General features: G+C 35.6%; 1 protein-coding gene across 3 annotated transcripts in view; it reads left to right on the top strand.

The window, feature by feature from the left end:
- Positions 1-7,171: 7,171 nt before the first annotated feature.
- The window catches only part of LOC107778613 (structural maintenance of chromosomes flexible hinge domain-containing protein GMI1-like), a 39,532-nt gene continuing 24,400 nt past the window's right edge, over positions 7,172-22,303 (top strand). For 2 of the 3 annotated variants that reach the window (XR_012710797.1, XM_075255553.1), the window contains exons 1-11: positions 7,172-7,322; positions 7,813-8,203; positions 8,651-8,680; positions 8,765-8,851; positions 8,933-8,988; positions 9,798-9,881; positions 10,897-10,969; positions 12,089-12,144; positions 12,222-12,327; positions 12,443-12,511; positions 13,005-13,091. Coding sequence is in view for 2 of the 3 variants with exons in the window: in XM_075255553.1 (XP_075111654.1) it covers positions 7,306-7,322; positions 7,813-8,203; positions 8,651-8,680; positions 8,765-8,851; positions 8,933-8,988; positions 9,798-9,881; positions 10,897-10,969; positions 12,089-12,144; positions 12,222-12,327; positions 12,443-12,511; positions 13,005-13,091 (1,056 nt within the window). In the remaining variant the exon portion in view is untranslated. The remainder of the gene's footprint in view (positions 7,323-7,812; positions 8,204-8,650; positions 8,681-8,764; positions 8,852-8,932; positions 8,989-9,797; positions 9,882-10,896; positions 10,970-12,088; positions 12,145-12,221; positions 12,328-12,442; positions 12,512-13,004; positions 13,092-22,303) is intronic. The other variant, XM_075255554.1, reaches the window with a different exon arrangement.

Below are 22,303 nucleotides of genomic sequence, written 5' to 3'. Positions count from 1 at the left end.
TTACTAAACCGTTTTGTATAACAATTTTCTTAAAAATATCAAGATGCTTAATATGCATCTCCAAAGTTTTAGAAAATACTAATATGTCGTCAATATAAACGATGACAAAATCTAAATAAGGGTTAAAAATATCATTCATAATTTTTTGAAATTCAGAAGGGGCATTTTTTAAACCAAATGGCATAACATTCCATTCATATTGCCCAAATAGAACATTGAAAGCAGTTCTATAAGTATGCTCTTTAAATACTTGAATTTGCCAATAACCAGATTTTAAATCAAATTTTGAAAATATATTGGCGTCATATAACCTAGATAGCAAGTCCCTTTTATTGGGGATAGGATATCTAATCCATTTTAGATGTTTATTTAATGGTTTATAATTTATAACTAATCGAGGGATACCTCGTTCTTTTTCTGCCGCATTATTAACATAAAAGGCATAACATGACCAAGGAGATTTTGAGGGTTTTATCAAACCCTTTTGTAACAAACTATCAATCTCGTTTTTGCAGAATTCAACTAGTTCAGCATTCATCTGGCAAGGTCGAGATTTAGTAGGAATATCATCCTCAGAGAAGTTTTCTTCGTAAGGAAGATTAACAATATGCCTTTTCCGGTTCCAAAAGGTACTAGGGTGATCGGCGCAAACATCAACAGCCATCTTTTCAGCAATCAATTTAATTTTTTGCTGAACTTTAGCAGACTGTAAAGTATAGAATATATTCATGCTAAGAATTTCTAATTGCAATGAATCAACATGCCTTTGTTTCATATAAATCAAGGCATTAATATCTCTAGTTACGGGATTTGTAACAAAAGAATAACTTATCTTTTTATCTTGATAAGTAGCAGAAAACCCATGTTTATCTATATTATTGAACGGATAAATAGCATTAATAAAAGGGGTTCCAAGTATAATTGGAGGGTATACGAAAAATTACCAAAGAAAGAAACCAGTTATACCCTCCAATTATACTTGGAACTCCTTTTATTAATGCTATTTATCCGTTCAATAATATAGATGAATATGGGTTTTCTACTACTTATCAAGATAAAAAGATAAGTTATTCTTTTGTTACAGATCCTGTAACTAGAGATATTAATGCCTTGATTTATATGAAACAAAGGCATGTTGATTCATTGCAATTAGAAATTCTTAGCATGAATATATTCGATACTTTACAGTCTGCTAAATTTCTTTCCCTTTATCATTAGAAAATTCAGAAATTTCTTTAGTCGAAAATTCAGGTAGAGAATTATTTTTCTCAATTTGAGTAATTCGGTGGTCGCAAATCATTTGATTTTGCTTAAGAGACTTAATACCCCTTTTCAAATTCTCAATTTCTTCTTTTAAATCATCAAAAGAAGTATCTCTGCTAGGCGTACTGGACTTTTGAAGTCTTCTATTAATTTCAGATAAAGAATAAGGTGCAAAATGTTCAAATTTGTTTTTGTATTTTTCAAAAGATTTTGAACTACTAGAATTAGAACTTGCAGCTAAATTAATAATTTTTTCACGAAATTTTTCATCAGTAACTTCTTTTAAAAGTTCGATTACATTGTCAGATGTAATAGTTTTTATATTTAGATCATCAAATTGTGATTGTAATTTATAAAATTTGTCACTATCACAAGTACAAATATCACTTTTGCAAGCAGTGCAAGAAGTATCAGTATTTTTATTATTATCAGAAAAATTAATTAACTCAACTTCAGCTTCAGATTCAGTCTCCGAGTAATAGTCAGATTCTGATCCTGAAGTGTATAACAAGCCATAAACCTTATCGTGTAACTCATCATCGAGTTCTACTAGGGGAAGATCTTCCCCTACCTCAGCCCCTGGTGGCCCATGAAGGGTCCATTCTGTATAAATAGCAAGTCATTAGTAATTAAAAAAGATATCATAATTCTATCGCCGATATAATCTTGGCTAGGGATCTCATTTTCAATTAACTGAAGAATATTAGTAACTTCATTAGAATTAGAGCATTCTTCTTCAATATTATTAATAGTGTCAGCCATAACTTTATCAAGTATGAGTTCCTTTAAGTCTCTGTTTAAATTAATCACTTTAAGAATAGTGATCAACACCTTATCATCAAATAACATGGTATAATAATTCATAATTTATTCTAAATATTCCCGGGATAGAAAATCCGGAAGGGAATTATCAATTCCTTTTTTGTATTGTAATTCAAAATCGAAAGGCGCCAGCTGAGCCTTCCATCTAGCAAATATTAATTTAGAAGCATCGTGCTTAAAATCTTTGTCAAATATATATTTAACAGATTGAGCATCAGTTTTTATCAAAAATTTTTGGTTATACAAGTCGTCTTGAAATTTTAAAACACATTTAACAATTGTTAACATTTCATGTGCCACAGTAGCATATTTCTTCTGGGCTTCGGTCCATTTACCAGAATGAAATCTTATTAGGTATTCACTCTTATTGTTGGGATTTACTTGTTTTCTATTAATTTCAGATAAAGAATAAGGTGAAAAATGTTCAAATTCGTTTTTGTATTTTTCAAAAGATTTTGAACTACTAGAATTAGAACTTGTAGCTAAATTAATAATTTTTTCACGAAGTTTTTCATCAGTAACTTCTTTTAAAAGTTCTATTACATTGTCAGATGTAATAGTTTTTATATTTAGATCATCAAATTGTGATTGTAATTTATAAAATTCGTCACTATCACAAGTACAAATATCACCTTTGCAAGCAGTGCAAGAAGTATCAGTATTTTTATTATTATCAGAAAAAACAATTAACTCAATTTCAGCTTCAGATTCAGTCTCCGAGTAATAGTCAGATTCTGATCCTGAAGTGTATAACAAGCCATAAACCTTATCGTGTAACTCATCATCGAGTTCTAAGGTTTTTAGCTTTTGAAGTTTGCAATTTGGAGAAATATGACCAAACTTTCCACACTTATAACACTTGATATCAGCGAGATCTCGTTTAGATCTATTCTTCGCAAATCGAGTAGATTTCCGATGCGCTTTTCTAGTATCACGTTCTTCCTTAGGCCTATATCTAGACCTCTTTTTCCTATACGGGCTATCCGGGTAAGGATACTTATGATATCTATTTTTCTTCTTCCTACTTTGAGTGGAAGTTCCGGGTAAACCGAACTGGGTACAGAAGTCACCTAATTGGGATTTAAATCATCTTTGTTATAAGTATCAAAAAACCATGTTTTAAACTGGTTCCACTTATTACTAAAAAATTCCTTTTGAATATAATTACGTGCCCGAGAATCGGGGCTAAAATCTATTTGGTGTGGAATCATTAAATATTATTGGGGTCGAAATCCATTTCGGATACAGAAGGAATATCCTTATCTGAAATATTGTCATTGTCTTGGACAATATTTGTTTGAGGGTTAATTTTAACCCTTTCAACCCTCTTAACCTTTTGATCAGGCTTATCACTAGCAATAGTGTGTAAAGAAGCTGCACGATTGCGAGCTGGACCGTAGACTGGTTCAACAGGGGAAATATGTTGAATAACAGGTAGGAGTCTATGATTAGAAAATGAATGTCTATTATAAATAGTAGACTTATCATCAAATTGAATACAAATCCTACCATCCGGATTTTGAGTGACATGCGAAAATTCAGTATTTGACAAGTCGTTAGTAATCTGACTTGGGGATATAACAAAATTTAAAGTCCAAGTAGTTGGAAAATTAATTTCTTCCCACCTAATAGGTCTCCTAGTGGTGACCTTGGACCTTGCAAAATTGGTTTCTACCAATATGGTCTGATCCGATGTATCGTATAACTTACATCTAGGATTCAAAGTAGATAACAATTTGAAATAAATCCTATAGGACAGACATATAAGTTCAGAACCAGGCGCATAATTATAACCATGCGTTTTCACATTTAAAGTCAAAGCATCAAGAATATTAACATCAGAAAGAGATAGTTGCAGATTGGGTTGAGTATTAAAATATACTGGACCATAGGCCACTGTAGATTCTATCGAACCCATTAGAGACTGTCTGAAATTCAGATTTCTAGCATCTCTAAGAGCTGCTAAAAAGGTCTCTGGTAATCCTTTAAGGGTTAAAGGTTTAAATGCAATTTGAACCATACCAATATGCAGATAATGGTAATGATGTTTATATAAATCTATATCATGTTTGTTTAACAAACGAATAGTCTGTTCAGACGAATTTAATGCTAAAGACTGCTCAATCGTTTTTATCAATTGTTTAGAAGAAAGTTTATCAAACCAACCATAATCATAAATGGTTTTTATAGAAATTTTAGGAATTGTCCATTTATTTAATAAATCAAGGTTTTGAGGTATATCTACCTCTTCAAGTCTAGTACCTTTAGTACTTGTTTCTCCCAGATCCATACAATAAGCTTCATATCTATGTTGAATCTTTCATAGCTATTACACATTTACCATGAAAATTCCTAGGCTCTGATACCATTTACACCAGGATCAGGGTTGGCGAGCGGTAGTCCGCACGACCATCCACATCTAGCTGCTTTAGTACCCGTTTAAAGGTTGGCGGTAGTCCGCACGACCATTAGTACTTCGAAATATACGGGAATTCTATTATAGTGTAATGACTGTATGGAAGGATCTATATCCTTTTACCCAAGCAAGGGGCATGTCCAGCTCCGATACATACTCTTACTAAGCCCATGTGTCTAGCAGTTCTAACTGTGAAAGGGATAGCCCTTTTGACAGTTTCAGCGGGCTTTAATGTCACAGCTGGCTAGACGTAGCCACTAAGGCAAAGCCAATAAGAGTAGTACCAGAGTCGACTGTACCACCATCTTGGAACCAAACCAAGAAACTATATTAAAATTCCTTTATATTTTGAAAGAGTCTGGATTCTTCATGGTTAATATGCAAGAGAAATTAGTTCTTCAACATAGATATGAATCCATTTAGCCGGACATAGTCACGGCTGGGGAGAGAAACTAAGTATATGAAATACTAAAAATAAATAGAATAAATACCTTGAAGGCCGAGAAGCAAGGCCCTGAAGATGAACTGAACTTCAAAACTTTTATTAAACTTCAACTGATTTACAAACTAATAAGCTAAATCTTTACAAAGGGAGTTGAGAGAGAGAGAGTGTAGAGAGAGAGTAGAGAGAGGGGGTTCCGACTCCTCCTTCTTCAAATGAAGAAGTCTTCTTATATAACAAAAAGAAAAGAATCTAAAATAGTAAATTGGGTCCCACCTCTGGGTCCTTACACAGTGTTTCTACTGTTGTTGAACAATGTTTCTACTGTGGATGAACAGTGAATCTACTGTTGAGTGGGTCCTGGCGGCTGGTAAGCTGTCAAGTCTTTTTCTTGTCCAAATTATGCATTTGTTGGAGGAAATCTTCCACCTTTTCTATATCTCTGTCAGATAATATTACCTCTGGCTGTATTGGTTGTGTATCTTCTATGAGGTCATCACCACTTGTTTCACTTCGCATTGAAGTGTCTGATTTTTCGCATTGATCCAGTGACTGAAGCAAGTTTCTTTTCACTTTTTCCAAGTATTGATTTATCAAATCAATTTTATCTCCTTCTTGAATTGAGATTCTTCGAGCTATAAGAAAAGAACAAAAAGAAAAAGGAATTTGCGTAAAAATGATGTGATGAATAAGACATACTATTTGACTTTCGGAAAAAACAAAGTGATAGTAAAATTTTTGTTAAAATAATATAATTTAATGTGCTCAAACAAGACAGATCACAATATGACATGTTTAGTATTCTTTAATATTGACAGCAAAACGAAATGCAAGTACTAAAATCAAACGGTTAGGTTGCTGCAGATGTAGAAAAAATACATGGTCTATACGAGATTTGAACAATAATTTCATATCTTGCTTCTTTATTAACATCTAATGTTATATAATTTTTATCTAAGAGATTTATATTTTAAGGTTATCTGCACATGATTCAAATAACCTAAATCACAATTTGACATAATTTGTATTCGCTTATCGCGCGGGTACTAATAATAGTTAATTGCTTAAATATTATGACGGCCCCTTGAGAGTCCCAACAGATAATTTTTTATTGTCTAAATCAAAAACGCTATTGGATAGCACAAAAAATTTCAGATTAGTTGGTATCAGAAGGAATCTACTAGTACAAGTTAGATACTATTAGAAAAAGAAAACGAAAGAAACCAACGACTAATTATTGTTAATTAGTCTTAATTAAATCACTAGCTAAATCAAGAAGACTAATATAAAACAAAACGTTACCTATTGTTTTCTTAAAGAACTAAACTAATTTGATACAGTTGCAATCTACTATTCTAACCTCAATCATGCACCTAAGAACACCCTATTATTATGTAAAAACATAAATAAATTTGGAAAGTCCAAAAAAGAGGAATCAACGAGGTAGGCCCAATCTTTTCAATATATAAGTATATCACACACACACAATTAAAGAAGGAAAAAGACTATTGGTGGTATATTGTGCTTCCCCAGAATACAAGGTACACGTTTTCCCATGATAGGAACTAAGCACATATGATATAAAATGCAGTATAATACCGTATTTTAGATAAAAATATAATTTTTTTTTAAAACTTTAAAAACCTATTTTAACTCCAAAAACTTGCCATTTAGGTTTTGGACACGTGGTACAATTGTTGAGAAAAGGAGATAAAAAATGCTGAGGAAAGCAGGGTGTGAGCAATCAACGTGTCACATTTGACAGGTCAGCTAGCCGGACCCACTTCCTTTTGTCCGTTAAAGTTGGAAAATTTTATTTTGTGTCTCATATATAATTGACATTATTTATATAAGACAATTTTTTTATCTCATAATTTTGTGTAAGATAATTTTTTTATCTCATAATTTTGTGGATTCAAATTTATGTGAATTCAGAAATATAAAATTGGGGTCCACAAAAAGAAGTCTCGGATACACAGAATAAAACTTCTTGTTTAAATTCCTTCCACACTTTTAACGCCAGGTATTTCAAACGGTACAAGACACGTGGCCTCAGATAATTTGCGGTGCTCAATGATCATTGGGCGCAATATAGCTGTGCCCATATTCGCCGTCTCTATTTCCAGAATATAAATGCTAACTTGCGCCTAATAGTAACCCCAGAAAAAAAACAGACAGACAAAAAGGGTGCGTACTGCGCCAGCTGGCCACTATAGCGTTCAGGCCTGTGCTGCATGCTAGTACTCCCACCCGCAGTCTTTTCCAATTCTTTCTCATCATTTTCTCCCAAAACCTTCTCTATTAGTATTTCTTCTTTCTGTAACCCTTGCAAAATCCATTTTCTGCAGATCACATTTTGAAGATGCAAGAAAACAAAACGTAAGTCACTTAATCAAGTTTTCTTTCACATATCTATATACACAAATTAAAAAATTGTTCATTCTATTATTCTTCCATGCATACGTCATACGTGTATAGTATTACTATAAATAGTAAACATTGATTGACTCAAGTCAAGGATCAGTCAAAATCTCTTCTTTTTTAATTTATTTGGTATAAAATCTGTTTTCTTGTTTGTTTGTTTTTTTATATCTTCTCCCGTCTTTGTTGCTTGCATTTTCTTTATATCGCTTGTTTTTGTTTTGAGATGCTATATATATATATATATGTCATATGTATATGTGTGTGTTGCGTGTTTCCTGATTTGTATCAGTATAGCAAGTGTGTTTACTGATTTGTATTAGTATATCATTTTATGTTTCGAGTGTTTAGCATATTGTTTTTGCTTTAAACCTAGGCTTTCGCTAAGGTTGATTTTAAGAGGCATCGATTATTCATGTAACTACCATTTGTTTTTGACTTGTGGTAGGTCGAGCAAAAGGCAGAGTGAAGATTTTTCAGCAGAAACGCCAAGGAAGAAACCAACTAGGGCTCTAAGAATCCAAACTGATTCAGACGAGGAAGTTGGTATTGAAGAAAAAGTTTATTATTTTCGGGTTCTGTTGCCAAATGGTATAACTTTGGAGTTGCAAGTACGTAAACCGCCCACTGAAATACCGGTTGAGGACTTTATTATTGTAGTGAAGCGAGAATGCATAAATGTTGGGGGAAGAACAGAGTTCGGCCTGAAGTCCAAAAGGCAGATTTATTGGACGAGCAAGGATTTGCATTTTGTAGATGCTTTTGAGAACAAGATAACAAAGACGTTGGATTTCCGGAATCTTAAGCCTAATTACAAGTCTCATATGTTAAGGCTTTGTGTATGTCTGTGTTATTTTGGCTTTCATTATTTCAAAATTTCTCGTTTATTTTGGTCCCGTTTGTTTTTGTTATCGGTTGGTATTTTTTTTAATTTTAAAAAAGTAGTATTTGAAGTTTAATTGAAAAATAAAGTGGAAGTTGAAGTTGTATTTGAACATAAAAACATAGTTGAAGGTTTTGAGTGAAAAAACTTTGAAAACCTAAAACCTATGTTTCAAACTTCAAATTCCATATTTGAAGTTTGAAGTTGGCCAATTTGATAAGCAAAACACTTATTTGAGCATTTTAAACAGACACTTATTTTTGGACAAATGGGGCCTTATGCACTGAGAGTGTAAATATTTTTTTAAACCTGGAATTACCTAATGCAAAACCTAATTATGTGAATATTTTTACGTTGTTAGTGCACAGAAGTTACTCTTTTGTTATTTCTATTTTCCATACAGGATGGTTCAGCTGAAGCAGATAAATATGAGGTTGGTACTTCAGTCTCTGTCTGCTTGCTATTCAAGAATATATGTTATCTATATGTTAAATGAGTGTATGGTTGCATTTGACAGAATATGTGGGATCTTACGCCGGATACTGATTTGTTGAAGGAGCTACCCGAAGAATATACTTTTGAAACTGCACTTGCAGATTTGATTGTAAGAATCTAATATTGCACATAACTTTCTCTATTTATGTTCATCATTATAAGCATTAACTTCATGTCAACTGTATATCAGGATAATTCATTGCAGGCTGTATGGTCTAATCATGCAAACCAGAGGAGATTAATAAGGTATGGAACTTTGAAGCTGGATAGCTCAATAAAGCATGTAATCAATTCAAATTCTTAAATTATAAAATTCTTAAAGACCGGAGATAGTGTGATATTTACTGAAGACTGATTTTTTTTAAAGATGTTAATATATACTTGAGAGTATACCGATATATTGTTCATCTTGGGAGCGAGTGTCAAGTGTTTTCCTAAAATGGTGATCCCGAAAAATTCTCCTGCGTAACATGTAATCTTGTTTTTGTCTTGTTCAGTTAAATTGCATACTAAAGTTCACATGAATCTTCCCTGAAACTGGATAATTTAATTACCAAAGAAACTTGTAACTCATTTTTCTAATCATTTTAACACCTTCCAAGTGTGCCATCTTTTTTATTTTCGGATATTATACAGGATGGTTTCAATTTTCCTATTCAATTCAGTTCATGCTTCAATTAACTTCTTAACTAAACGATCCTTTTGATATTGCCGCCTAACAATGAATTCCAAGGATTTATAATTTATTCTTATCGTGTTCTGCCTGTGCTCACACTTATTTGTTTGACCTGATGTTGGCAGTAGTTGTGTAGCTCTGCTCTTCTTTTTAATCGTGACCATATCTTACTAAGATTGGATATCGTCTTATTTCCTGTTGGTCCTACTTTTTTCTTTCAATGGCTTTCACTTAACTTATGTAAATCTATTATGTTAAATGGCGCATACGGCTGTATCATTGTCTTGATCAATAGCTCTGTACAAGATGTTGATTATCTTGATTAATAGCTCGTATCTCATACTCCTTGAAAACGTTCACTGATTCTCTTATTTTGCAGTCTAGAGTTAACTGAGAAGAGGATTACAATATTTGATACAGGCCCTGGTATGGATGGAAGTGCTGAAAACTCTATAGTCAAGTGGTAAGTTGTTCTTTCACTGATTTAACTTGGAACTTATGAGTTATCAGAATGACGTGGACTAAGGCTGTAAGTTAACTTTGAGTTCTAAATTAATAAATACTTTCTTATGTGTTGCATAAGGTTCTTCTTCTTGAGGTTGGTGTCTTAGATGGTTCAAGTTTTTAAGTTATATGGATGAATAACTTTTCCGCAGAAACGCCTTAATTTCTCTTTTCTTTTGACTGTTTTAGACCATTACTTTTGATGCATCAAGATATCTCTCACATATAGATAGATTATTTTTCTTCCGTGTGTTGTTCTTTTGAAAATAACTTCCAGAAAAAATCAGAGGTCTGTTTTTGTATCTGCTATTTGAATTTATGTTAGGTCTATTTGCACTTACCGAAAAAAATAGTTTATGCTAGGTCTATTTGTTGCAATGACTATCATTTGGTTTTGAAAGAATTTATCTTTAATTGAGGGAAAACCACTTGTAACAGATATGGGAACAACGATTAAATGATTAATGTCTTCTTTTAAATAAAGGATGTCAAAAAGAAACTCATGCACTTCTTTGATGGCTTGATGCATTGCGATGAGAGATCAAAACAAAGAGTAAAATGCTTCTGTAACACTCAGGGTCTCCAGAAAGTGATCAATACACTGCACATAGTTTGTCTAGACTGCAAATCAGATAAATAGAACTGAAGAGTTGATGCAGTGAGAAAGCTGCATGTATTTTACCAATTTGCACCTTAACTGCAACTATCTTCATTCAATTCTTTTGTGATTTCTATCTCAAAGCCAGCTTAGAAACCTGATACTGTCCTCTTGAATTACGTTGTCAGTTCTTTCATCTTTACTGTTATTTAATGCACTTTCATTGTTTTTTTATTTTTTTATTCTGTGATGTCGTATGTTTTCAGGGGAAAGATGGGAGCTTCTCTTCATAGTTCATCTTTACTGTTATTTAATGCACTTTCAATGTTATTTTATTCTTTTATTATTTTTATTCTGTGATGTCGTATGTTTTCAGGGGAAAGATGGGAGCTTCTCTTCATAGATCATCGAGATACAAAGGCATAGGAGGAAAACCTCCATACTTAATGGTTATTTTTTAACTCCAATATACAGTTTGTTTAACCCTATCCAAAAGACTTCTATTAGAAATGGATTTCCAATACACAGAATTAGATATCTATTTACTGTGCAGTTGTTGAGTTTTGAAATATCCGGCCTGGTAACAAGTCCAGCTTAGAACTTAGAGACCGGTAGTTACTCATTGTAATGAACTCATGCCTGATTTTGGTCTTGTCATTTCCCCGCAACTTGGCTCTGTGAAGTATCCTGTATGTTGTCTCTTAAATGTTTTGAACATAAATGAACTCAGTAACACAAGATAATCTCAATTTTTGAGAATTCTTGAATCTTCAATGACATACTCATTTCTACCATTTCATAGTGTCTTCAAATTATTGGTTCTCCAAGACTGTCTTTCCCGTGATCAGTAAGATGGGCATAAAAATCCTTTTGCATCCATTTTGGCAAAAAAATCACGAAATGACAATTGTTGCCTAGAGTTTGTACTTATTCCAATGAAGAGCAGCCTCTACGTAAAGTTCTTGTTGTGATTTAGTGTCATCTGATAACGAGACATCAAGACATACCTTTATCCCACTTCAACTTGATATTTGTTTACTTTGCAATTCTTTTCCTTGTAAGGCTCTATATTGGGAACAATTGTGAGTTATTCTTTTGACATTTATATACCTGTCGATTTGAAGGTTTAGCCCCATATACACACTACTCTTTGCATAATTTTGTTGATAGTTGATAATCCATTGGAGGCAGAAGCAGAAAATCATAGTCAGCTATCGATAATGGAAAAGACCTATTTTTATACTATTTTATACGGAAAAAACCAAGCAACAAGAGCATTACAAGTATTAAAATAGAAAATATAATTGTTTCTCTAGATATATCTTTGAAATCTTACCAACTTGTACTTAAATAACTTTCTATCTTCCTTTTTTATTCCCTTTTCTTCAAATGCTCTTTATCTCTTAATAAAAGCTTGGACTATTTTCACCTTACGTAATTTGATTTTTAATTCATCCAACTAGCAAGCAAGGAATCCAACTACATTTTGTTTCTGTATCTATCTATGTCTCCATCCTCTTGGCTGACTTTTGTTTATAGGTTATCTGACATGGCGATTATTTTTACAGCCTTTCTTTGGTATGTTTGGTTATGGAGGACCTATTGCATCTATGCATTTGGGAAGGTATGTCTTGCTAAAGTTTAATGACTTCATTTTGGACAAAATAAAGGACTTATTTTCATCTTGCTGCCTTTTTGTAGACGAGCCTCAGTTTCTTCAAAGACAAAGGAGTCTAAGAAAGTATTTGTGTTACATCTTGAGAGAGAATCTCTGCTCAGCTGTTCTTCTTCTCAACACACTTGGAAGGTGCTCATCATTGTTTAATATTGCTATCTTCTTATCATTTTGCCTCTCATCTTTGTGTGCAGTTCTTTCTCTTTATCTTATCCTCGTAAGTTTATATCTTTTTCCTTTCATTTAGACCGATGGAAGTGTTAGAGACCCCTTGGAAGATGAGATTCGAGAATCAACTGATGGTAGCTTCACTAAAGTAAAATATTCTTCCGGACTCTTGCTGACCCTTTTATTATTAGAGTTCTTTAGTATCATCTTCATTCGGAATAGAATTTAGCATGATATGAGTGATATTCTAATTGATCCTTTCAGTCCAATCTTTGTAGTTCTTCATAGTGTTATGATTGGTTGCATCCTCCATGGACTGAGACCTTTTTCAATGTCTCTGAAAAATAATCCCATTTACTAAATTGTTTTGAAATGGCTTATTATTGTGGTGTTTCCCAAATTATTTTTACGAAGAACAAATGTTTGTAATCGTTTTAGGTTTGGATTTAGGCTGCTCATAGCATTTTGATGCTTTAAATGCTTAGTTGTTTTGGTATATGTTACCTCACTGAACATCAATGATTTCGATTTAATTGTGGCAATAAAAGGTTCCATGAAATAAGTCTCAAACATGTTATGGAATTGTTGGTGAAAGTATATAATCAGCTTTTGAACACCATTGTTCCTTACCTTATTGACAGGTTGAAATTTTTCATCTAAAGATGAGAAGCGAAAGCATACAGCAGTTACAATACCAACTGAAGGATATATACTTCCCTTATATTCAGGTTAGTGATTTATAGAGTTTATTTGATAAGTTGGTTTTGTTGAGTGCCATAGTCCTACATCGGTGAAGTACCAATAAAAGAAGGCCTAATGTTTAGGATTTAAACACACCTCTCATTTGCCTTCTTATCTTCTTAAGGCATTTGTATCTTCTCTCTTTAGTATTATTTCACTTGTATTTTTGGAGTGGAATAAAATATTGGTTGTGTCCGAGTAAGTAGGAAAAATTGGCCGAACCTCGTAAATTCTGGTGTTCCTTTTATTGTTGCTTTATTGTCTTATTTATTATTTGGTGGCTGTCATAATTTTTGGTATAGTAGTTGTGACTCATTCACACTATATACATTTGGCTTCCGCAACAATTGATATCAGAGCCAAGGTACTGTCTAAGTATGCTCTATGGTTGCAGCATAGTCTGATCTTCCACATCAAAAAAGATTTATCTTGGTAACTGAGTCAAGGTTCTGTCTGAGTATGCTCTGTGGTTGCAGCTTAGTCTAATCTTCCAAACTAGAAAGGAAATAATCTTGATTTGTGTCGTCAACTATTAAATAATATTTGTGTTAAAGATGGGAGACAATAAACAAGAAGAATCTACATCAAGTGTCAACAATACGTCATCATTGACATCTTCGCTTATGACAAGAATTGTGTCAAATGTGAAATTTGCGGTAGAAATTTTTGACGGGTTAGGACATTTTGGGATGTGGCAAGACGAGATTCTAGATGTCCTTTTTCAACAAGGGCTAGATCTTGCCATTGAAGAAAAAAGACCAGATGTTATTGGAGAAGAAGATTGGAGAATTACCAACCGTGTTGCTTGCGGTACCATTTGATCCTACCTTGCTAGAGAGCAGAAATATCCATATATAAAGGAAACTTCTGCAAGTAAATTATGGAAATCACTGGAGGATAAATTTTTGAAGAAAAACAGTCAAAATAAATTGTACATGAAGAAGAGACTGTTTCGCTTCACCTATGTTCCTGGTACCACAATGAATGAACATATCACCAGTTTCAATAAATTGGTCACAGATTTGCAAAATATGGATGCAACTTTTGATGATGGTGACTTGGCCTTGATGTTGTTGGGGTCACTTCCTGATGAGTACGAGCACCTTGAAACTACTTTACTCCATGAGAATGACGAAATTTCTCTCAGAGAAGTTTGTTCGGCTTCGTACAACTATGAACAAAGAAAGGGAGAAAAACAGAAGGGCGGAGAAGGAGAAGCACTGGTTGTAAGGGGTCGTCCTCAAAATCAAACGTGAACAAAGAAAGGAAGATCCAAGTCAAGATCTAGACCCAGCAAAGATGAATGTGCCTTTTGTCGAGAAAAGGGGCACTAGAAGAAAGACTGTCCGAAGTTGAAGAATAAGGCCAAATATAACAATGGAAAGGCCATTATGGATTCAAATATAGCTGATGGTGATGATTCAGATTTCTCATTAGTTACAACAGAGTCATCAACATCATCAGACATATGGTTGATGGACTCGGCTTGTAGCTATCATATGTGTCCCAACAGGGACTGGTTCGTGAATTTTCAAGAAGGAGAATATGGAGTCGTCCACACAGCGGATAACAACCCTCTTACCTTATATGGCATTGGTTCAATACGATTAAGGAACCATGATGGAATGATCAGAACATTAACAGATATTCAATATGTACCGGGTTTGAAGAAAAATCTCATCTCTGTGGGAGCCCTAGAATCAAAAGGGTTCAAAATCATTACAGAAATGGAGTGATGAGAGTATGCTCCGGTGCACTAGTGGTAATGAAGGCCAATCGGAAGAACAATAACATGTACCGTTATCGCGGTAGTACAGTTATTGGGACAACGACAGTAACATCCAGTGACGAAAAAGAGGCAGAAGCAACCAGGCTATGACACATGCGCTTGGGACATGCTGGAGGAAAATCCTTGAAATCTTTAGTAGATCAAGGATTGTTAAAAGGAGTAAAGGCTTGCAACTTGGAGTTTTGCGAGCATTGTGTCAAAGGGAAACAGACAAGGGTTAAATTTGGTACAGCGATTCATAATACTAAAGGCATTTTGGATTATGTACACTGATGTTTGGGGTCCTTCCAAAACACCTTCATTGGGTGGGAAGCACTATTTTGTAATCTTTGTTGATGATTTTTCCCGAAGAGTGTGGGTGTATACAATGAAGAGCAAAGATGAAGTGTTGGGAATTTTTCTCAAATGGAAATGATGGTGGAGAATCAAACAGGCAGGAGGATCAAGTGTATTCGCACAGACAATGGAGGTGAATACAAAAATAATCATTTTAATAAGGTCGGTGAAAATGATGGCATCGTCCGATACTTCACTCTCAGACATACACCACAACAGAATTGAGTGACAGAACATATGAACCGGACCTTGCTGGAGAAGGTACGGTGTATGTTGTCCAATGCTGGTTTGGGCAAAGAATTTTAGGCTGAGGCAGTTACATATGCATGCCACCTTATTAATCGTCTACCATCTGTTGTTATTGATGGCAAGACACCATTTGAAAAATGGTATAGAAAGTCTGCTGTAGATTATGACTCTTTGCACGTATTTGGCTCAACTGCATATTATCATGTGACAGAGTCAAACTTGGATTCAAGGGCAAAGAAGGCTATTTTTATGGGGATTACTTCTGGAGTCAAAGGATGCCGCTTATGGTGTCCTATGACAAAGAAAGTAATATTCAGCAGGGATGTTACCTTTGATGAATCTGCTATGGTAAATAAGGTAACAAAAGATATCAAACAAAATGAGGGTGCTTCTAAGCAGGTGGAGTTTATTTTTCCTACACAAGAAGCAGAGGAAGAAACAAATGAAGATTATCATCTGGAAGAAGAGCCAGTAGAGAGGGAGATTCCAGCTCAGGAACCTCAACAACAACTTGAATCAATAGCAACTAGCAGGCCAAAAAGGACAATAACAAAACATGATCGTCTTATAGAGACGGTTGCTTGTGTCGCCTCAACTGTACCTGATGATGTTCCTACCACTTATAAAGACGCAGTCCAAAGTTCAGAAGAAAATAAGTGGAGGATTGCCATGAATGATGAAATACAATCCTTTCATCAGAATTATACATGGAGATCGGCCAATCTCCCGAAGGGAAAGAAAGCAATTGGGTGCAAATGAGTATTTGCAAAGAAAGAAAGATTTCCTAACCAAGAAGATGTTCGCTACAAAGCAAGATTGGTGGCCAAAGGATATGCTCAAAAGGAGGGAATTGATTACAATGAAGTTTTTCCTCCAGTTGTAAAACATTCCTCCATTAGAATTATGTTGGCTTTGGTAGCACAGTTAGAGTTTCAGATGGAGTTTTTACATGGAAACTTGGAGGAGTAAATCTACATGACTCAGCCAGAAGGATTCAAAGTTGCTGGAAAAGAAAATATGGTATGCAAACTTGAAAAATCATTGTACGGATTGAAACAATCTTCTAGACAATGGTACAACGATTTGACAAGTTTATGTTGCGACAAGGGTACAAGAGAAGCAAATACGATCATTGTGTGTATTTGCACAAGCTTGAATATGGTTCCTTTGTATATCTTCTCCTATATGTTGATGATATGTTGATAGCTTCCAAGAATTCGGAAGAAATTGATAAGTTGAAGATTCAACTGAAGAAGGAGTTCGAGATGAAGGATCTGGGTGAGGCAAAGAAAATTCTTGGCATGGAGATAATAAGAAATATACGTTCAAAGAAACTCTGTTTATCTCAGAAAGAATATTTGAAAAGAGTACTACAAAGTTTTGGCATCGATGAAAAGACTAAGCCAGTTAGTACTCCAATTGCTCCCCATTTTAAGCTAAGTACTACTATGTCGCCAAAAGATGAAGCTGAACGAGAGTATATGTCAAAGGTACCATACGCAAATGTTGTTGGTAGCTTGATGTATGCAATGGTCTGTACGAGACCTGACATTTCACAAGCTGTTGGAGTTATTAGCAGATATATGCATAATCCAGGAAAGGAGCATTGGCAAGCTGTGAAGTGGATTCTACGGTATATTCATAATACTGTAGATGTTGGGTTAGTTTTTGAGCAAGGAAGACAATCAGTTTGTAGTTGGATATTGTGACTCAGATTTTGCGGGTGATCTGGACAAACGAAGATCAACTACTGGTTATGTGTTTACTTTTGCAAAGGCACCAGTTAGTTGGAAGTCTACTTTGCAGTCAACAGTTGCTTTGTCTACAACAGAGGCAGAGTACATGGCTATTACAGAGGCTGTGAAGGAGGTAATTTGGCTTCAAGGGTTGCTAAAAGAGCTTGGTGTTGAACAAAAAAGTATCACAATTTTTTGTGATAGTCAAAGTGTTATTCAATTAGCGAAGAACCAAGTTTATTATGCAAGGACGAAGCACATTGATGTTCGGTATCATTTCGTACAAGAAATCATAGAAGAAGGTGGAGTCACGGTGAAGAAAATTCATACTACGGAGAATCCTGCTGATATGCTGACAAAGGTGGTGACTGCGGTCAAGTTTCAACATTGTTTGGATTTGATCAACATTGTTGAACACTGAAGATTGAAGATGAAGACACAACCAAAATTTGTTATTGAGAGAAAATTGAAGATGTGGAATTTTGCCAAGGTGGAGATTTGTTGAATTTGGCAAATCCCACATCGGTGGTTTAGCCATTTGGTTGGTACTTCACCCTATAAAAGAAGGCCTAATGTTTAGGATTTAAACACACCTCTCATTTGTCTTCTTATTTTCTTAAGGCATTTGTATTTTCTCTCTTTAGTATTATTTCACTTGTATTTTTGGAGTGGAATAAAATATTGGTTGTGTCCGAGGAAGTAGGCAAAATTGGCCGAACCTCGTAAATTCTGGTGTTCCTTTTATTGTTGCTTTATTGTCTTATTTATTATTTGGTGGCTGTCATAATTTTTGGTATAATAGTTGTGACTCATTCACACTAGATACATTTGGCTTCCGCAACTGGTATTAGAGGCTTATGTAGTAGCGCTTTCTGATCATTGTTTTCTGTTCTTTACTTTCAAATTTGATTAATAGCATTGTTATATATGGCAACTAGGAACTTTGTTACTCTGATTGAGACTGAAGATATATAAATCACATGGGAGTCTTGTTATTGTGATTTTGAACTACTACTTGTTGCTTTAAGCATCCTTCTTCGTTTCTTTTGCTTAATGCATATTCCAATTGTATGCCAACTTTTGTAGTATACCTTAGAACTGGCCTTGCTGGTTTTACAATTTACACGTGTCATGTTGCGGAAGCCAAATGTATATAGTGTGAATAAGTCACAACTACTATACCAAAAATTATGACAGTCACCAAATGATAAATAAGACAATAAAGCAACAATAAAGGGAACACCAAAATTTACGAGGTTCGGCTAATTTTGCCTACTCCTCGGACACAACCAATATTTTATTCCACTCCAAAAATACAAGTGAAATAATACTTGTTAGCGGAAACGTAAAAGAAAGAACACAAGATTTAACGTGGTTCGGATCAAAATAATCCTACGTCCACCAGAGAACAATTGCCCTTTTAATATTAACAAAGGAAGGGGAGATTTCCCAATTACACTTAAGAGAATTTCTCTCTTAACTCTCTACTCACTACAATGTATTGTATTATTTTGGGATGATTTCTACAAGTGAAGGAGTGCATCTATTTATAGAGGTAAAGACCTCCTCTTGATGTTATTGCTGACATCAAACTACCTCCTCTTGATGTCATGGGTGACATCAAAGGAGGAAGCTTCCTCCTAGCATCCACACCAACTCTTTCCACCAACTCTTCCAATTGGCATGCCATTGTTGACTAAACATAAACCAACATTTTCAGTATGCCATTGTTAACTAAACATAAACCAACATTTTCAATCTCCACCTTGGTTTGCGTTTCGAGCGTGTGAACAACTCTGGCCAAAACTTCTAAGCTTACTGGGCAACCCCGTTGTAAGAAACAAGAAGAATCAAACCATTGTTGAACATACCACCTCCACCTAGCAACTGTTCTCTTCGGAGTTGCATCAGTTGATGCACACCCCCGCCAAGTCCTTGCAGTGTGCAAACTTAGCGAGCGGGACTATCTTGGTCAACATGTCTGCAGCATTATCGTCTGTGATAACCTTCACGACCTTGATAGTTCCCTCATCAATAACATCTCGAATAAAATGAAATCTGACATCAATGTGTTTAGTGCGCTCATGAAATCTCTGATTTTTCATTAGATGAATATCACTCTGACTATCACATCTAAGAGTTGATTCCAGCTGAACCAAACTCAATTCCGCTACTAAACTTTTCAACCAGATAGCTTCCTTTACCGCCTCCGCTGCTGCCATGTATTCTGCTTCTGTCGTAGACAAAGCGACAATCGACTGCAAAGTCGACTTCCAACTGACGGCACTGCCAACGAGGGTAAAGATGTATCCAGTTGTGGACCTTCTTCTATCAAGATCTCCTGCATAGTCAGAATCCACATAACCGAGAATTGAAATACCTGTACCACTTTTTCGAAAGGTAAGACCAACACCAGAAGCTCCTTTGAGATATCTCAATATCCACTTGACAACTTCCCAATGCCTCTTTCCTGGGTTGGACATGTATCTACTTACCACACTTACAGATTGAGCAATATTTGGACGTGTGCATACCATAGCATACATAATACTACCAACTGCACTGGCATAAGAAATCTTTGACATATGCTCCACCTCATCCTCGGACCGAGGCATTTGTGACTCTGAAAGTTTAAAATGAGGAGCTAATGGTGTACTTACAGGCTTGCACATTTGCATATTGAATCTTTCGAGAACCCTTTCAATATACCTCTTCTGAGAAAGATGTACAACATCGTCTTCTCTTGAAATCTCCATACCAAGGATTTTCTTTGCAGCTCCTAAATCCTTCATGTCAAATTCCTTACTCAATAGTTTCTTCAAAGCATTTATCTCTGTAATGTTGTTAGCAACAATAAGCATATCATCAACATACAACAGTAAATAAATCATAGAGTTACCAGACATCTTCTTGTGATACACACAACTATCAAATGCACTCCTTGAGAATTCATGTGTAGTCATGAATGCATCAAACCTCTTGTACCACTGTCTAGGGGATTGCTTCAAACCATACAAAGACTTCTTTAGTTGGCATACGTGATCTTCTTTTCCCTCAGCTAGGAAACCTTCAGGTTGATCCATATAGATTGTCTCTTCTAGATCACCGTGTAAGAAAGCAGTTTTGACATCAAGCTGTTGAAGCTCCAAGTCAAATTGTGCAACCAATGCTAGTAGCACGCGAATTGAGCTATGCTTCACGACCGGAGAGAAAATCTCATTGTAGTCAATTCCCTCCTTTTGGCTGAAACCTTTTGCAACCAATCTCGCCTTGAACCTAGCATCTTCCACTTCAGGAATTCCCTCTTTCTTTCAGTAGACCCACTTGCATCCAACTGTCCTCTTCCCCTTTTTGTCTTTTCACTAAGACCCATGTCTGATTCTTGTGAAGAGACTCCATCTCTTCAGTCATGGCTAACCGCCATTGTGCGGCATCCTTGCAAGAAGTTGCTTCAATATACGAGGAGGGCTCCAGATCTTTAATCTCTTCTTGTGCAGCTACGAACGCATATGCAATCAAGTTTGCTTGATTTATAAGGCATTCCGGTTCTCGTGTCTGCCTCTTCTCCCTCCCCTTCGCAATTGTGTATGGTTCATTGACAGCAAGTTCTTCAACGCCTACATCTTCTGACTCATCTTTAACCTGAGTCTCTTGATCCTTTTCCTTGGCAAGCTCCACCGGAAGCTCCACCTGCTCGTTGTTCTTGTTTCCTGAAAACTCCACGGAAACTTTACGGGGATCAAGTATAGAGGATTCATCGAAGGTGACATCTCTACTAACTATAAATTTGAGTAAAGACAAACACCAAAGTTTGTACCCTTTTACTCCATCCACATACCCTACGAATATGGCCTTCTTAGCCCTTGGTTCAAGCTTTCCTTCATTAACGTGATAATAAGCTGGACACCCAAATACTCGTAAGTATGAATAGTTAGAGGGTTCACCTGACCATACCTCATTCGGAGTCTTAAAGTCAATTGCCGATGCTGGAGATCGATTGACAATATGAGCAGCAGTGTGAACTGCTTCAGCCCAAAATACTTTGGACATTTTGGCTTGTAGGAGCATACAACAAGCCTTTTCAAGAAGAGTTCTGTTCATTCTCTCGGCAACTCCATTCTGCTGTGGGGTATGCCTGACAGTCCTATGTCTTGAGATCCCATGAACCTTGCAGAATTCATTAAACTCTTCATTGCAAAACTCCAAGCCATTGTCTGTGCGAAGATACTTGATTTTCCGCTCCATTTGATTTTCAACCAAAATTTTCCACTCTTTACATGCTTCAAAAGCATCACTTTTTGCCTTCAAAAAATACACCCAAACCTTTCGTGAGAAATCATCAATAAAAATGAGAAGATACCTCTTTCCGCCCTTCGATGGAAGTTTAGAAGGACCCTATAAATCTGAATGGATGTAGTCTAGCACTCCTCTTGTCTTGTGTTTGCCAGTGCTGAAGCTGACCTTCTTCTGCTTCCCTAGAACGCAGTGCTCACAGAAGTCAAGCGTGCTGATCTTCTCACCTTCCAAAAGTTTACGATTGCTCAACATCTCCAGTCCACGTGCGCTCATATGACCCAGTCTCATGTGCCATAGTCTTGCCTTGTCATCATTAGATAACTGCACTGTAGATGCATTTGCAGAGCCAACAATGGTGCTTCCGGCCAATGTGTAAAGGTCGTTCTCCAGCTTGCCTTTCAGCATGACTAAAGAACCTTTAGTCACCTTCATAGTTCCTGCTTTGCTCATGTACCTGTAGCCTTGTTCATCCAGAGTACCCAAGGAGATCAAATTCTTCTTCAGATCAGGAACATGACGGACTTGTGTAATAGTCCTCACGATTCCATCATGGCAGCGAACCCGAACTGAGCCAATGCCAACTATTGCACAAGTTGCATTATTGCCCATTACTACGGTTCCTCCACTTTTCTCGTAGCTGCTAAACCAGTCTTTTCGGAACGTCATATGCAGAGTACAAGCAGAGTCTAACACCCATTTGTTTTCATAACTACTATTATTATTACACGATGTTGTTAGTACATAATCATTATCAAAATTATGTACCTGTTCAACTGTAGATGCACTCGCCTTT

The sequence above is a fragment of the Nicotiana tabacum genome, chromosome 6 (genome assembly GCF_000715075.1).
Source record: "Nicotiana tabacum cultivar K326 chromosome 6, ASM71507v2, whole genome shotgun sequence".
NCBI lineage: Eukaryota > Viridiplantae > Streptophyta > Magnoliopsida > Solanales > Solanaceae > Nicotiana > Nicotiana tabacum.
Note: the sequence above shows the minus strand (reverse complement) of the source record. Positions and strands in the feature narration are given on the sequence as shown.